An 18,588-nucleotide genomic window follows, 5' to 3' on the forward strand; every position below is an offset into this window, starting at 1 on the left:
ACGTATTAAATATCATAATTTTATATTAAAAATATATTTTTTATACATATATATGTTTTATTTACATGGAAAAAATTAAAAAAAGTTTATATTTATTATTATATAAATATATATTTTATATAAAATATATATAAAAATATTTCTTTTTTTTTTTTTTTTTATTTAATTATAAATAAAATTATTTTATAATTTTAATAAATTATATATTTTATTTTTATTTTTACTTTTAATTTTATTTTTATTTTTATTTTTACTTTTAATTTTATTTTTACTTTTAATTTTACTTTTACTTTTAATTTTACTTTTACTTTTAATTTTATTTTTATATTAAAAAAAAAAAAATTTGGTAAATCTTTATTTTTTTTTTCAGATATAAAAATATAATATTCTTCTTTATAATATTAATTGAAATATATATTTAGTAGTAATTATTCTGAATATAAAAAATAATAATATTATTATATATATATATATATATATACTTGTTATTTTTTATATTAAAAAAAAAAAAATATATATATATAATAATATATAATATATATATATATATATATATATATATAAATATATTATTATATGTTTTTTATATATTATATTATATTATATATAATATTAATATATATAATATGCCACTTACAATATTATATACAGATATATAAAATATATATATATATTATATTATATTATATATAATACTAATATATATAATGGCACTTACAATATTATATACAGATATATAAAATATTTATATATATTATATTATATATAATATTAATATATATAATGGCACTTACAATATTATATACAGAGATATATAAATAAAATATATATAGATATATATATATATATTATATTTATATGTTTATATTTATATTTATATTTGTTCCATAGAATAATAAAAAAAGAAAAAAAAATAAAAAAAGAAAAAATAAAAAAAAAATAATACATAGTGATAATAATAGTATATAAATTATTAAGATCTGTTATATATATAATATTTAGGGGAATATATTTTTTGATAGTACATGCTTATTATATATGAATACGGATCTTATGTTTATATAAATATATATATATATATATATAATATATATATATATATATATCCATATATATTTTAAAATATATATTATTTTCTTTTCCTTTTTGACATGTTTGTAATTTGTATTATATAGAAATATTGTTCTTTTATATATATATATGTGGTTCTTTTAAGGAAAATGACAAAAAAAAAAAAATTATAAAAATTATAAAAAATATAAAAATTATAAAAATTATAAAAAATATAAAAGTTACAAAAACTACAAAAAATACAAAACATAGAAAAAATTCAAAAAAAATACAAAAAGTACAAAAAATACAAAAAAAAAAAAAAAAAAAAAGGACAAAAAATATAAAAAATAATAAATGTATATTATTATATATATATATTTAAAAATATAATGAAAGCAATATATGATATATGCACCTGTAGACACATATACAGATTAAATAGAATCTATACATAGATATATATATATATATATATATATATATATATATATATATATATATATATATATATATATATATATATATATATATATATTTATTTATTTATTTATATATTTATTTATTTATTTATATATTTATTTATTTATTTATATATTTATTTATATATTTATATATTTATTTATATATTTATTTATAATTTATTTTTATTTTTGATTATACTTTTATAAATGTTTGTATATAATTTTATTACATAAAATGGATATCGTTAAGGATGAAAGAAATATTCGTTATGAATACGAATTAGATAAAATAAAAAAGAAGAAGAAGGATAACCTTTTAATTATGAATATATTGTATAATAAGATAAATTATATATGTTATATATTAAAAAGCAATCATCGAGATATATTGAATGATATAAACTTTGAGAATAGAACGGCTATAGAAATATGTTTATATTATTGTAAATCATATATATTATTTTTATTATTATTTTATCCATATTTACATAATTATATAAGAATTTTAAAAAATAATGATTTACGATTATATAAGAATTTTTATAAGTATATATTAAAAAGACGAAATAATTTGCATATCTTATTATTAAAATATCGAATACTTGAATGCATGAAATTAAAAGATAAGGATGTTAATGATTCAAATACTATTAGCTACATCGACGTGTATAGTATGAATAGATATATGAATGATGAAGATGATATCGACAAATATTATTATAAACCTAAATTTTCGTATAAAAATAATAATATGAATAATTTACTTTTATTAAATGTATATTTTAAGGATATCATGTCTAAGAACAATTTCATATGCATACTTTTTTCAAGAATATATATAAAGAAATATCATAAAAAAATATTCCGTATACTTTTGCTTATACTCTTTTATTTTTCCTTACCTACCTTTCCTTTCTCCAAAAAATTCTTTATCACATATCATAATTGGAGGGACACAGAAAAAGATAAAATTAAAGAGGAAAATGAGGAGAACCACACAAATACAAAAGGAATAAATAACAGTACTTATGATAATATTTACAGAAGTGTATTAGAGGATAAGGTTGAAGGAAAATTAATTGAGCATAATAAGAATATATCCAAAAATAATGTGGGCGTGCAAGCTGTACAAGAGGGAGTAGTTTATGGTACAGAAGAAATATTAAAAAATGAGAATAAAGGAACGGGTGGTATGCAAGGAAATAATATAAAGAAGAAAAAAGATAGAGGAAAAAAAAAAGATATGGATGAGGACTTCTCTTTTTATTGTAAAAGAAAATATTTCACTACACCTTTCTTTGAACATATTAATATTCCTACTATACATATTAATGACTATTTTTGTAGTGGTAACAAAATTTTTGAAAGAGAAGAATTTAAGGTTATTAATGAAAAGAAGAATAAAAAAAAGAAAGACAATACAAATAAATATGAAAGTAATTATGACAGTAAATATGATAATAATAATAGTAGAGATCATTATAATAATTTCAGAACATATGAAGAGAACAATATATATAATTCAGATAGTAGCAGCAGCGTGTCGAGTAGCTTAAGTGATGATATTCTATCCGATATCGAAGATGAAAATATGCTAAAAGAATTATTCAAAAACGAAAATAAGATATATTCAAAGGAAGAGAGTAAAAAGAATGATAATGAAAAAGAAAGAAATATAAAGAATTTAATGAAAGAGAAGCAAAATATATTAAATGAGAAATTGAAAGATATAGATACTAACTATTCTAAATCTACATTAAATGATATGAAGAACGATTTTTTCCAAATGAATATAAAAGAATATGATTGGTATGATGATAATAATATAATAAGAAGAGTATATAGAAAGGAGGATGATATTATAGATAACTTTACATTGAAAAAGGAACCATTTGTTAGCGAATTATGGATTAATGTAATAAATTTTAATGTGGAGGATGATAATAAAAATACATTGATACATAAAGCATGTCTTGTAGGTAATTTGAATATTATATATATTTTATTATATTTAAATGTAGATCTTTTTATTTATAATTATAAGAGTGAATTACCTGTACATTGTACAATTTATAATTGTGATAAATATATTTTTCTTTTACTTTTACATAATACAATTGAATGCATATTTTATGTATTATTGGAAGAATATAAAAGATGGAACAAAACTCATAACATGTTAAATACAAAGACAGAAAGCGAAAAAATGAAAATTCAAAATAGAAAAAACAAATTGAAAGAAAAAAAAAAAAATAAAAAAAAAAATAAAAATAAAAAAAATAAAAATAAAAAAAATAAAAATAAAAAAAAAATAAACAAAAGTAGAATAAATTACAACAACAAAAAAAAAAACAACAAAAAGAACAATCAAAATGTACAAAATGTTCAGAATGTACAAAATGTTCAGAATGTACAAAATGTTCAGAATGTACAAAATGCACAAAATAACATTGACTCATTTAATTCAAGCGAAAAACATGACGAGGATATTGAGGAAGTAAACGAAATGTATAAAAAATATATTAAAGATGGGAAATTCTTTTATTATAAAAATATAAATGACAAATTCCTTTATAACGTAATACAATTATATTTAAGTGTTATCGTTAAAATAATTGAATTGGGGAATTTTGAATTTTTAAAAATACTTTTTAATTATAATAGTTCGATATTTTCCTATATCTTCTTAAATAAAAATATGTTTTCTTTTTTATGTTCAATAGCTTGTATGTACAATTGTTTGAATGTTTTTATTTTTTATTGTGGTAATATTATAAAGTGGTCTGTATTTGAAACATATGTGGAGGAACAAAAACTCAATTTTTTAGAAAGAACAAAGAAAAGGAAAAATGTATCGACATATGGAACCAATAATAATGATGAAAACCAATATAATTTTTATGATATGAATAATGAGAAGAAAAGAAACGAATTCCAAAATAATAATCTTTTTCAAACTGGTCCTTGTAGTAGCATAAAAAAGAATAAAACGAATTTGGACACATCGAAAGATACTTCTTGTTTTATAAATAGTTATGAGAAAATTGAAGATGTACATCAACAGGATTTTTTTAATATATTGAAGTGCGTACCTTATATAATTAACAACGGAAGGATGAGTGGCATTGGAAACAATATGGATGATAATAATATAAGTGGTGAGAACAATATGAGTCGTGAGAACAATATGAGTCGTGAGAACAATATGAGTCGTGAGAACAATATGAGTAGTGAGAATAATATGAGTAGTGAGAATAATATGAGTAGTGAGAATAATATGAGTAGTGAGAATAATATGAGTAGTGAGAATAATATGAGTAGTGAGAATAATATAAGTGGTGAGAACAATATAAGTGGTGAGAATAATATAAGTGGTGAGAATAATATAAGTGGTGAGAATAATATAAGTGGTGAGAATAATATAAGTGGTGAGAACAATATGAGTCGTGAGAACAATATGAGTCGTGAGAATAATATATGTTATCCGAACAATATGTATAATCAGAACAATATGTATAATCAGAACAATATGTATAATCAAAACAATATGTATAATCAAAACAATATGTATTATCCTAACAATATGTATAATCAAAACAATATGTATAATCAAAACAATATGTATAATCCGAACAATATGTATTATCAAAACAATATGTATAATCAAAACAATATGTATAATCAAAACAATATGTATTATCCTAACAATATGTGTAATCCGAACTATTTATATAATGATAATAATAACAACCTTTGTAATAATATGCTTTATCATTACTTCAAGATTAACAATATGGTAAATCATAGATTCCTTAATATATCCAATATTTCTTTTTATGATCCTCATGTAAATGCAATTCTTACCTGTAGAGCAAAGGACCCAATAGGAACTTTTTGCGAAATGTTATATAAAAAAGATAATAAACGTTTGATTAAAAATGATATTGTTAAAAAGTGCATTAATAAGAATAATAGCATAAAAATATTTTTCTCAAAAGAATGCTTTAAACATATATTCGTACCTGAACCATGCGATCATCCATATGAAAGAAATAAATTAAAAAATAATATTCCCGAAAATTCTACAAGATTAGATGTACTAATTTCTAATAAACATGGTATCTTAAATATAAATACTTTTGCTAAATTTAAAGTTAAATGTGTTGATAGGAAAGCGACCGTGAATGATATATTAAGAGTACATGATGTTTCTTATTTAAAATTTATCATAAATAAAATAAAGAACTTTAAAATGTCAGATGATGATCTTATGTATTTTGATGATTTCTTGACAAAAGCAAAAAAGAATTTTAAAAATTATTTATTAACAAATAATGGTAATGAAAATACAGGAAATCAAAATAACCCTATACAAAAGAATGAGATATTACAAACATTTTATTTAATAAATAAAAAAAGTGAATTAGAAAATATAATGTTAATTCGCATGAATAATAAGTTTATGGGAAATAGAGATTTGTATATACAAAATTATTTATCTAATATTCATACACCTATGCATGCAAATTTAAAAGATAAACCATTAGTTTCTCTTGAATTAAAGAAAATATTAAGTGACAGTGATTCTGAAGATAATAATAATAATGATATAGAAAATTATGAACCTGAAAAATATGTATATATGGAAAATGGTATCAGGATGAATATATTAACAGATGAAGGTTTAACCGAAGCGGCTAATGTACTTTATATTAATAATAGTATTCTTTATAATAATAATATATTTTTTAATAATAATTTACTTTATAATAATAATATTCTTATGAGTGAAAAGAATACCGATTATCCTTTTTTTCATAATGAAGATATTGTTGGTACAAATAAATCAGCAACTAATTTATTAATACAAGAGAAATTATCAAGCTATAATATTAATGTCAGGGAAAAAAAAAAAAAAAAAAATAAATGGAATAAAGATAAAATAGAAAAATTATTGTTAGTAGATAATGATACATTTGTTAATAAATATTCTTTTAACTGTGCCCTTAGTGCTAGTGGTGTTGTTTTGAAAGCAGTAGATTATGTACATAAACAAAAGAAAATCGTGAATTGTGGATATGAAAAATTGAAAAAATGCAAAAAATGTAAATATTGTAAGAAATGTGAAAATTGTAAAAAATGCAAAAATTCTGAGACATGTAAAAATTGTAAAAATTGTAAAAAATGTGAATATTGTAAAAAATGTAAAAAGTACAGAATACAAAACAATAGTATCATTCCAAATAATAGAAAGAAAATATTTTGTGTTGTACGTCCACCTGGTCATCATTTAGGTACCTTTGGTGCTGCTCAATTTAATTTAACCGATGAAGATGTTGCTGCAGGTAGCCAAGGTTTTTGTATATTAAACAATGTGGCCGTTGGTCTAGCTTATGCAAAATATACATACAAAAAATTTGAACGTATTGCCATTATAGATTTTGATGTTCATCATGGTAATGGTACAGAACAAATTATAAGAAATTTAGGATTAAAGAAATTAACCGTAAATGAATATATAGATATATATAGTTGGAAAGGGTGGAAAGATAATAATGATAAAAAAAATATATTCTTTAGTTCGGTACATGCATATGATGGATATTTTTATCCAGGTACAGGATATGATACGGTTGAATTAGAACCTTATATAATTAATGTTACATTAAAAAAGAATATGACTTCACTCGAATTTCTAAATATATTTCATAGTAAAATTTTAATACATCTTTATTATTTTAAACCAAATTTATTATTTTTATCTGCTGGTTTTGATGGACATCAACTTGATTATGTAAATAATGGATTTGTAAAAAAAAACACATCAACATATTTTTATTTAACAAAACTTGTCTTATCATTACAAAACAAATTGAATTTCCCTATCATCAGTGTTCTCGAGGGGGGGTATAATACTTCAAAGGATATGGCATCTGTTTTTAGTCTGTCTGTGCTCGAGCATGTGTTGTCCTTTTATTATAACGATATAAGTTTTTTTAGAAAAAAAGAAATAAAATTAAAAGACTTGAAAAAGAATATTGAAAGAATGGAAAGATATAAGAATGATTTGAAAAAATATAAAAATGATTTGAAAAAATATAAAGATGATTTGAAAGTATTTGAAGATTATTTGAAAGAAAATAAGAATCTTTTTGAAAATTATAAGAATGATTTGAAAAAACATAGGAATGATTTTAAAAAACATAAGAATGATTTGAAAATATTTAAGGATGATTTTAAAAAATATAAGGATGATTTTAAAATATATTGTGATTTCAACAATTACTATGATTTGAAAAAAAGTTGTAATTATTTTAGTATATATTATGACGATTTTAATAAATATTATGATAATTTAAATGTTCATGAGCATACGAATAATAACCAGACTACTCTTCAATCGAATACAGACAAAAACAACACAAGCATAGAAACATGTAATACAAATATAATAGATAAAATGAAAAACAAAATCAAAAAGAGCGAAAAAGAAAATAAAAAAATTAAGGAAACGCCTACTTTATACTATCCATTTATATGTATAGGAAAAAAGAAAATAATAAATATGTTCGAACGTTATTTCTCTGTTTTTAAAGAAAAAACAGAAGAAACACAAAATTTAAACTTATTTTATAAACTAGTGGAATATAACAATTTCTTGAAAATATATGATTTAAGAAATATAGATATGAAAAATAAAATGAATAAATTTATGCAGACACATGAAGCTGTTTTGAAAAATATTTTATTAGAATGTAATTATGATTATTCAAAAATCGATCCTATAATATTACCAAGTAATTGTTATTTTTATGAATTATTAAATTATCTTAAAATTAAAGGAATAAGTATGAAACCTAAAACACCTACAAAATTAGAAAAGAAGTTCTTTTCAGCAATCAACAATCCTTACGATTTTAATAAAATTGATCTTGAGAATTGTAAAAGGTAAAGTATATCAACATACACCATATGTGTATCATAAATATTAATATATATATATATATATATATATAAATATATATTTATATATTCATTCATTTTTTTGATATTTTTTATTTTTTTTATTTTTTTTTGTGCAGACACCCGAAAAAGAATTTCGAATTCATAAATTTCTGGAATTAGGAAACCAAATTTTAAAGCATCAAAAAAATGTCTAATTAAATAGTTCCTTCTTTTATTATATCCCTATTCATATTATCTCACATATATATATATATATATATATATATATATATATACATAAATAAATATATATATATATATATTTAATTAACAAATTAAAAGAATGTGTCAGAAAACAAAGTGTGAGAAACACTTGATATATATATATATATATATATATTTTATATATATATATATGTTTATTATGAGAGAACAATATTTCATATAATATTTAAATTAAAAAACAAAAAAAAAAAAAAAAAAAAAAAAAAAAACAATTAGAACGATTTATTCTTTTATATTTGACCATTTATTATTTTCCTATTCTCGTAAATATTTGAAAAAAATATTTTTTATACCAATTAAATATATATATATATATTTTTAATTCATTATATTTTTGATTTGATAGATTTCCTAATTCAGATAATGTTGTTTTTTTACATCATTTTCTTTTACCATTTTAATTACATATATTTTATTTTTTTATTATGTTCTGCGATTCGTTTTAATATTCTTATAATTTTATTTTTATTATGTTCTATATTTAGTTTAGTTTAATTTAATTTAATTTATTTTATTTTTCTTTCTTCGTGAAGTTTGAAATGATAATTAAGCATTATCATATATACTTAAATATATTATAATTTCAATCTTCATTTATTTTATTTTATATTATTTTATATCATTTTTTATTATATATTTGATATATATATATATATATATATATATATATATATTTATATATATGTATATTTTTTTTTTTTTTTCTTTTGAGTTTATATTATCGCAATAATATAAACTAAATATTTATATATATAATATTTTATATATATATATATATATATATATATGTAGTGAATTATATATAAATATATATTATTATATATATATATATATATTAATTATATACGTGTGAATGTTTTAATTATTATATATATATATATAATAATATTTAGATTAAAGAAAAAAAAAAAAAAAAAAAAAAAAAACTACAAATAATTTAAAAATATAACTATATTATATAAAATATAAATATGACAATACAAAATCTTTTATAAAATTTAATTTTCTTTAACAATTTACAAAATTATATATGTTAATTTTAATTTAAACTTAAAATATAAATAAATAAATAAATAAATAAAGATTTTACAGAATAAAAATATATATACTTATATATATATATATATATATTTTTTTTTTTCTTCTTATCTTAGAAAAGAGTTTATTAAAATTATTGTAAAAAAATGATGAAAAATTATGATAATTTTTTATATAAAAGAACAGAAGAAAAATAACTGAAAAAAAAAAAAAAAATAAAATATAATAAAATAAAACATTTAGAGGAACATATAATAAATATATTATTACAATATATATATATATATATATATATATATATATATATATATATATATTATACTATTATAATATAAAGAGGAATTATAAAAACGTGGTTTTTAAAAAGAAATATATATAAAAAAATAAAATAAAATAAAAATGTCATTTTAAAAATGAAATTAAAGAGTTATTACTTTTATATAGATATAATATTATTAATATTTATTTTATATTTGAAGAGATGTTGTAAAGGATATGTTTTGAATGTAAACGTTGTCGATAAAGATGACTTATTTGTTTTTTTGTATAAAAATGAACATTTACTAGCTTCAAGTTATTATAATTTAAAACCCTCCTATTTCTTTTCTTTCGACGAAGGTAAACATTGAAAGAAATAAGATATATATATATATATATATATATATATGTATTTACTTATTTATTTATATATTTTTTTTTTTTTTTTTTTTTTTTTTTTTTCTTTTTTTTTGTGTGTGTGTGCGCACGTAACCATTCTTCTTCCTTTTTTTAACTTATGTATATCCAAACTTTTTTTTTTTATGTTTTCCTTTCCCATAGGAGAAATAAATATTAATATGAGTATTCATTTTAAGGAAAATACATATATCAAGAAAAGAAACATATCTCAAGAAGTGCAAGCCAAGTCAAATTTAAATTCAATAAACATACTAACCCACTTTAATATAAATGAAGAATACCTTAAAAGGTATAATTTTAAAAGGGATTATATATCTAAAGAAACATCTGCAACATATAACGATAATAATAATAATAATAATAAAGAAAATTATGATATAATTAAAAAAGTATATTATGATGATAAAAACGAGAATAATATTACTTGTAAAGAAGCTAGTGAGAAATTAATAAATGATAATTTGGATGAAAAAAATAAATCTAATAATCTATTCTTAGTTTTAATTACAGCAGATCAATGGCTTAATTACATAAGATTAAAAAATAAATTAGAACCTTCATTGCGTAATGATGAGAATTATATTTTTACTTCTCATTTTAATTGTATAAAAAGATATCCTTTAGATGAAGGGATAATTAAGAAAACAATAAAAATAGAACAGAAAAATAGATATATGTTAGTTTTAATAAATAATAACAAATTGAGAATTACATTAAAAGGAAATGTAGTTTTTTATGATTATAAAACCAAACATTTATCTTATGATTTCCTTTTTATCCCTGATGTTCTATATTTTACTTCTATCGTGTTGTTAATATTGGTTATAATCATTTCTTTATATTTTTTGAGATATAGAGAAAAATCAGATATATTTATGGTTCTTAACATGATCTTCTTTTTATTGTCAACATATTTAAATTATAAAAATATCAATTTTATAAAAGATATGGGTTATATGTACATGTATTACTGGTAAAATGAAGTCAAAAATAAAATAAATAAATAAATAAATAAATATATATATATATATATATATATATATATATATATATATATATGTGTATAATATTCACCATAATATATTTTTATTTTGCTTTATTTCATTTTTATAAATTTATTATTTTATTTTTTTTTTTTTTTGAAAGGATATCGGCCAATATCTTAAAGAAGATGCAAGAAATTGTAACATTTATTATATATTTGCAAGTATCTTTAGGTAATAAAATGAAAACATATTTTAAATAATTGTCCCAATATATTCATTTCATATCAAAATAAATTTGTTATTCATTTTGATGTATTATTTTATTATTCTCTCTTAGGTGACATGTATATAAGAACTCATTTAAGCAGAATAGAGATACAATTCATGATATGTTTTTCAGTCATTTCATTTTACACGGGACTGTTTGAAATATTTTTAGGAAATTTCCAAGTAAAAATAAATATATATATACATTATAATATGCTAATAATTTAAATAAATATATCAACAGACACACACATACACAAAAAAAAAAAAAAAAAAATATATATGTATATATATATATATAAATGTACATATATATTTTTTTTAGGCTCCTAGATATATTTTACAAGCTTTTGCTTATCTATTTATTTTTATTGCCATTAATTTCACTTCAACATTTCTTTCAGTAAGGAAACAAACAAATTATATATATAAAAAAGCTAGTTATAAAATATATATATATATATATATATATATATATATATATATATATATATATATGTATATATAACATATGTATATTATTTTTTTTTTTTTTTTAACAACTAGCCATATAATAAATAAAAAAATATAATATTTTATTAACAGTTCATAATTTATTTTATATATTTAAACCTTTTTTTTTTTTTTTTTTTTTGTTTGTTTTTATTTAGGCTCGTTTGGCAGAGGAAAATTTATCATTTCATGTAGCTGAATTGTATAAAAAATATGATATATACAAGTAGGGAATATTTGAAAAATAGAATAGAAATAATTTTAATAGAAAAGAGGAATACTTTCTTATATAATAATAATATTAATACGAGAAAAAATATTGATTGTATTCTAACGTATTATAATGTATACGTAACGTTCGCATTATATATGAATAAAATATATATATATATATATATATATTTATTTATTTATATAAATTTTTTTATTTTACAGAAAATATAGGTTAATATTTTTTGCTGTAATTTTGAAACCGATATTGTTAATTATTTACAAGGTTTTGTGTTTATCACCTTCAAATATTGATTTATATAGTTCCCATGAGTTTCTATATATTTTTTTTGATATAAATTTTGATATTATTGTATATGTATTGGTAAGTAAAAAAATATATAAAAGGAAAAATGATTATTGATACATTTACCTAACATGTACGTGATACGAATATGTATAAATAAAAATATGTATGCGTAAAACATATATATATATATATATATATTTTTTTTCCCTTTTGTAGCTTTTCATTTTATTTAGAACAGTCGAGCCTATTAAATTTTTAAAGGTAATATATAATTACATTTTGAAATAATTATTCAATATATATGTATTAATTCTGTTTTTATATTTTATAAATGAATTATATTAGATGTAATAATATTTATGTTTATTTATTATGTTGTATAATATATATATATTAAATAATTATATATAATTTTTTTCATTTCCTTTCTTTCAGCACATTTTAAGCAATGAAAATTTCCACATAGATTAATCAAAAGGTTACCTCATTTTCTTACCTTGTGTTTTATTTTGTTTAATTTAATTTTATTTTATTATATTATATTATATTATATTTTATATTATATTATATTATATTATATTATTTTATTATATTTTATTATATTATATTATATTATATTATATTATATTTTGTTTTGTTTTGTTTTTTTTTTTTTTTTTTTTTTTAATTTATTTTTCTTTGTTGTAAATATCATATAAATAAAATATAATATATGTTTATATAAGTATTTATTTATATGTTTATTTTTCTCTCTCTATCTTTCTCTTTCTCTTTAATTTTTTTTTTTTTTTTTTTTAAATGTTAATTTATTTTTGTAAATTTTTTTTTTTTTAATAATGAAAACTAAACAATTCCATTTGTATCATTTAAGAAAAAAGCTTAATTTGAATAAAAAAATAAAACCCCTAAAGTATTATTATATATATATATAGATATATATATATATAATTTTTTTTTGTTTACAAAATAAATAATGATGAAGAGATCTACATATATATAAATACTTATAAACGTATTATATATTTATATTTTTATATGAATTTATTTTTATTTGTTTTTTTTTTTTTCTAGGTATAAAGTACATTTAATATTTTTAGCACTATATCCTAATTTAAAATATTATGGATACTGTGTGATCTATTTCTTGAAGTTGTCAAAATGCATTGAAGAGAAGATAAGTGTTTATATACATGGAGAATACTTACGTGTATTAAAATGTTTTTATATATGTCCACGTAATATAGAAAGGAAAATAAAGAAGGAGGATATATATAAGAAGAGTGAATATATTGATATCTATTTAAAAAATTTTTCATTATGTGGTTTATATAAATTGGTAATATGGTTTTCTTATGAAAATATACAAGAAAGTATTGAAGGTATATATGTTTCTGGTGCATCTAAAGAAGGAGTAACAAATGAAAAAAGAAATAAAATAAAAAATGCAAATATAGTTGTAACATCTTTAGATAGTCAAAATAAGAATTACATAGAAAAGATAAATAAAAGAAGGAAACTATATTCTTTTAAATTTGGGAATGATAAGAATATTAAAAGATTATATTTTAAAAATGCATCTTTTCAAGATGACAAAAATTATAATTATATATCAACATTTTGTGAATTTTATTATTTACCATATATATTTCCATGTTTGCAAGATAATAATCATAAAGTGTATTTTTCATTATGTGTGTCTTTCGAAATCAAATTAATTGATTCTTTTTCTTTTTATAATAAAAAGATTAAATTGGATAATAGTACATTTTGGAAAAGATTATATAATTATATGAAAGTTGAAGAGAAATATGAGAAGAAAAGAAAAAGGAAAAGGAAAAAAAAAAGTAAAAAATGTGTTTTATACAATAAATTGCATGAAAAAAAAAAAAAAAAAAAAATTAAAAAATATTTGTATGAAAATTATAATAGATTTGATATTTTGCATCATTCTCCTTCTACATCTCCCCCTTCAGCTGTAAGTAATAGTAAAATAAAACGTATATATTATAATAAAAGAAAAATTCATTTTAATTCTTTCCTTTTGAACAAAAAATTGTTAACAAAGAAACTGCTTTTTCATTGTAGTAATAAATTGGAACATGGAAAATATAATGTTATGCGGATAATTGATAAGAATCCTGGGTATATTTTAAAGAAACATTTTGCTAGAAATAATAAAATATTAAAAAAAAAAAAAAAGAGTGGAATTATTAACAATAACTACATTTCTAATAATCATGATAATAATAGTTATGGTAAAAGAAATAAAAAATATTTGACGTATAAGTTTTATAATACACATAAAATTGTACATTACAATTTTTGTCTATTCATTGGTATTTACAACAAATTATATTTTAAGATGAATGGTATAGATATTTATATATATATTGAAAAAAAAAATGATAATTTTGAAATGATTAAAAGATCATATGAATATTTCTTAGGTTTATTAATTTTTATATTACATGTATTTATGAGGAAGAATATTTTTAAAAGGGAAATAAGGAAAAATGAATTTTTACAATTTATGATTGTAAGAAGATATAAATATGTAGGAGAAGAGAATGCAAATTGTCTTACTTTTCTTGAGTCTTTTATTTTAATAAATCAGAAGAGTAGGATATATGATATATATAATAGTATAAAATTAATGGTGCATGAAATATTTCATATTATATGGGGTAACAGTATATATATTAAAAAGGAAAAATATTTATGGTTGAAGGAGGGGTTAACAAGATATATGGAATATAAAATAGGTTACATGGTATTAAAAAAGCAAATAAGTAAGCAAATAAATGATAATAATAATATAAATAGTATTAATAGTAATAATAGTATAAATAGTATTAATAGTAATAATAGTATTAATAGTAATAATAGTATTAATAGTATTTGTAGTATTAATAGTATTTGTAGTAGTAGTGGTATTTTTTGTTGTTTGAGGCGTGATATGTATAGAATAAAACTTTGGAATATATTAAATTCCTATTTTTATGTTCATATTATTGATACGTTAAATATATATAACCACGCATTAAATATAGATAACAAAATATATAATAAGAAGAGTATGGGTAGAAAAAAGGTAACAAGCGAATATGACCATATATATGATAAAAATTACATATCATGTAAAAATAATGACATAAATTCTGTGTCACATGTAAAAGAAAGTAAATATAAAATAGAATATACACAAATGATGAATTATTTTTATAATAACCTTACATATAATAAAGGAATGAATATATTTAAATTAATATGCATATTATGTTATCCTTTTTTTAATATAATCCTTGAATTGTTGTATTTTACGTTTCATAATAATTCCATAACATATAAAAAAATATTAATATTTATTCATTTTTTTTTTAATTGTTTTGGTCTTAAGCCATGGTTTTTCTTATGCTCTGATAAAAATGGGGAGGCGAAAAATAATAGGAGAAAACTACAAGGGGTAGTTAGAAAGAGCAAATATATAAAATGTTTATCAACATATTTTAAGAAAAGAAAAAGAATTCGTAGTAATGATAATAAAAAATGTATATTATATAGAAGTTGTATTAAATGGGAGTGTCTAAAAAATAAAAAACAAAAATATAATAATTACAATAATTACAATAATTACAATATTTCATATAAATACCATCCTACATTTTACAAATGCGAATATTTCGGAACTTGTTGTTCCAACTTTTTGAAAGATTCATTCAAAAAGAAATTCCTACATTTTTATAAAATAATATGTACAGAGATAAAGGGAAAATATAAAAAGAAAAAAAAAAAACAAGAAAAGGTAAATGTAAAAGTAAAAGAAAAGCAAAAATGTAGATACCTTAAGAATAAGTGTACACATTTATATAATAAAAGAAATTTCTTTTGTTCATTATCTTATCGAAGGGTTACTATAAATAATGAGTTGTTAAAATATTCTCATGAAAGAAATATTTTTAAAGTCATATTACGAAATTATATAAATGTTGTAGGTCCTCCTAAAATATTTTTTAAATTTTTGAAAAAAAAAAAAAAATTATTAATTATACAAAAACATTTTTATTATGACAACTATGAGCAGAGGATTCTAGAGACTCCTATCCTTTTTCATATACCTCTTATATTTACGTTTAATAAAAAAAAGTATAAAGTATTATTAAATAAGAAGTATATGTTAATAGATTGTGTAAATGTAAACAATAAAACTATGAAGAGAATACATACGTTCAACATAAAATTTAATATGTTGAAAAAGAAAATACGAATTGAAAGAAGGAGAAGGTTTTTTTTAAAATTAAGAAACTGTGACGAATTCAAGTCAAAAGAAAAGAACCATATTAGTTTATTTATGAGATATAAAGACTGTGGTTATTTTTCTTTTCATTTTGTTGATATGTATACCTTTCGTTTTCTAATAAATGCAATGAAATACAATGCATATAAAATATGTGATATTTATTACGTTCTTATGAATATAATTTTGCAATATTTAACGTCTATAAAAACGTTAAAGGAAGCAAAGAGTTTGAATTCTTTAATATTGATGCAGATTCTGAGGGTATATATAAAAACTGAAAAGGTCTACATGTTTAAATATATATATATATATATATATATATGTGTATGTTTATTTCTTTTTATATTTATTTCTTTTTATATGTATCCTTCTACATGTTTTATTATTTTTTTTTTTAAGGTGCTGAGACTTTTGAGGAAGAATACGAACACTATGAATGGGTCCTTCGGATTAGCCAAAATTTTTATTATAGAATTTTTAAAATGCTATATTTATTTCAGCCCATATTTAAAAACAATTGAAAATAAAAAATTGACGTTGAAAGTAAAAAAAGAAATAAAGAGCAATGAGTACTATGAAAATGTTGAATCTAATGAAGAGTTGGATTTTTTATTTAAAGATATGAGGAAAAATTTATCTAAAATATTATTCTTTTTTAAAGAGTCCATAAATTTGTGTTCATAAATATATAAATATATATATATATATATATGTGTATATTTTTTTTTTTTTTTTTTTTTGTATATAAAAAAATTTCATATATTATTATTAAAATTAATATGTTCCTTTATAACATAACTATAAAGCTACATGATTCGTCATTATTAGAAGCCGATATATCTGATGCTATTCTTGTATGCAGTGATTTCATAACACTAAATCCAATGTGTCTAACTTGTTTTATATTAATAAATAGATTTCCTAGTCCTCCAATTTTTTTCCCGTCTGTAAAATATACGCCATAATGTCCATAACCTTCAAAAAAAAAAAAAAATAAAATATATATATATATATATATATATATATATATATATATATATATTTATTTATATATATTTATTTATTTATATTTATATTATTACCTGTGCCATTTAATTTTTGTATTAAATTTTGATTGTATGTAATAATTATATAATGCTTACAATCATAATATGTAAGTAGACAATAATTTATAAAATTGTAAATATAGCTGTTTACCCAAAACCTTTCTTCATCAGATTTGGGTGTTTTTTTTGATGTTATACCTTTGCAGGAGAAAATGGAAAAGATTCATATTTAAAAAAGGGAAAATATATATATATATATATATATAATAATACATGTAATATGTTTATATTTTCCTTTTGGTGTTATTTTTTTATTTTTTATTTTTTTATTTTTTATTTTTATTTTGTCTTGTTTTACCTATTTCACTTCTTACATTACTATCATTTTTTTTTACATAGGCCTTTACATATTTAGACATGTCTGATATAAAGAATTTGTTGATTATTTTTTTAAATTTTAATTCATTTTTTTTATTTTTTTTTTTTAATCTGAACAAGTTCTTTTCTGTATAATCATAGT

General features: G+C 18.6%; 4 protein-coding genes across 4 annotated transcripts in view; 3 read left to right on the plus strand and 1 right to left on the minus strand.

The window, feature by feature from the left end:
* Window positions 1-1,749: 1,749 nt before the first annotated feature.
* PF3D7_1472200 (histone deacetylase, putative) lies at window positions 1,750-8,639 on the plus strand (the record flags this gene model as incomplete). The annotated part of the gene is made up of 2 exons (XM_001348828.3): window positions 1,750-8,462; window positions 8,597-8,639. The coding sequence occupies 2 exons, from the start codon at window positions 1,750-1,752 to the stop codon at window positions 8,637-8,639; spliced, it is 6,756 nt and encodes a 2,251-aa protein (XP_001348864.3).
* Window positions 8,640-10,195: 1,556 nt separating this feature from the next.
* Window positions 10,196-13,196, plus strand: PF3D7_1472300 (conserved protein, unknown function; the record flags this gene model as incomplete). Its single annotated transcript, XM_001348829.2, has 9 exons — window positions 10,196-10,400; window positions 10,602-11,433; window positions 11,607-11,677; window positions 11,784-11,896; window positions 12,039-12,116; window positions 12,364-12,431; window positions 12,641-12,800; window positions 12,942-12,986; window positions 13,161-13,196. 9 exons carry the CDS (start codon window positions 10,196-10,198, stop codon window positions 13,194-13,196), a joined length of 1,608 nt encoding a protein of 535 aa, XP_001348865.2.
* Window positions 13,197-13,561: 365 nt separating this feature from the next.
* On the plus strand, window positions 13,562-17,706 carry PF3D7_1472400 (M1-family alanyl aminopeptidase, putative; the record flags this gene model as incomplete). Its single annotated transcript, XM_001348830.1, has 3 exons — window positions 13,562-13,635; window positions 13,797-17,283; window positions 17,422-17,706. The coding sequence occupies 3 exons, from the start codon at window positions 13,562-13,564 to the stop codon at window positions 17,704-17,706; spliced, it is 3,846 nt and encodes a 1,281-aa protein (XP_001348866.1).
* A 103-nt stretch (window positions 17,707-17,809) lies between these two features.
* PF3D7_1472500 (conserved Plasmodium protein, unknown function) overlaps window positions 17,810-18,588 on the minus strand; it is a gene marked incomplete at both ends in the record, with an annotated part of 924 nt that continues 145 nt past the window's right edge. Inside the window, 3 exons of the mRNA XM_001348831.1 lie at window positions 17,810-17,997; window positions 18,105-18,266; window positions 18,427-18,588. The exon at window positions 18,427-18,588 is cut by the window's right edge and continues 145 nt beyond it. Coding sequence (XP_001348867.1) covers window positions 17,810-17,997; window positions 18,105-18,266; window positions 18,427-18,588 — 512 coding nt within the window. The remainder of the gene's footprint in view (window positions 17,998-18,104; window positions 18,267-18,426) is intronic.

Source organism: Plasmodium falciparum, assembly GCF_000002765.6.
Source record: "Plasmodium falciparum 3D7 genome assembly, chromosome: 14".
Classification (NCBI taxonomy): domain Eukaryota; phylum Apicomplexa; class Aconoidasida; order Haemosporida; family Plasmodiidae; genus Plasmodium; species Plasmodium falciparum.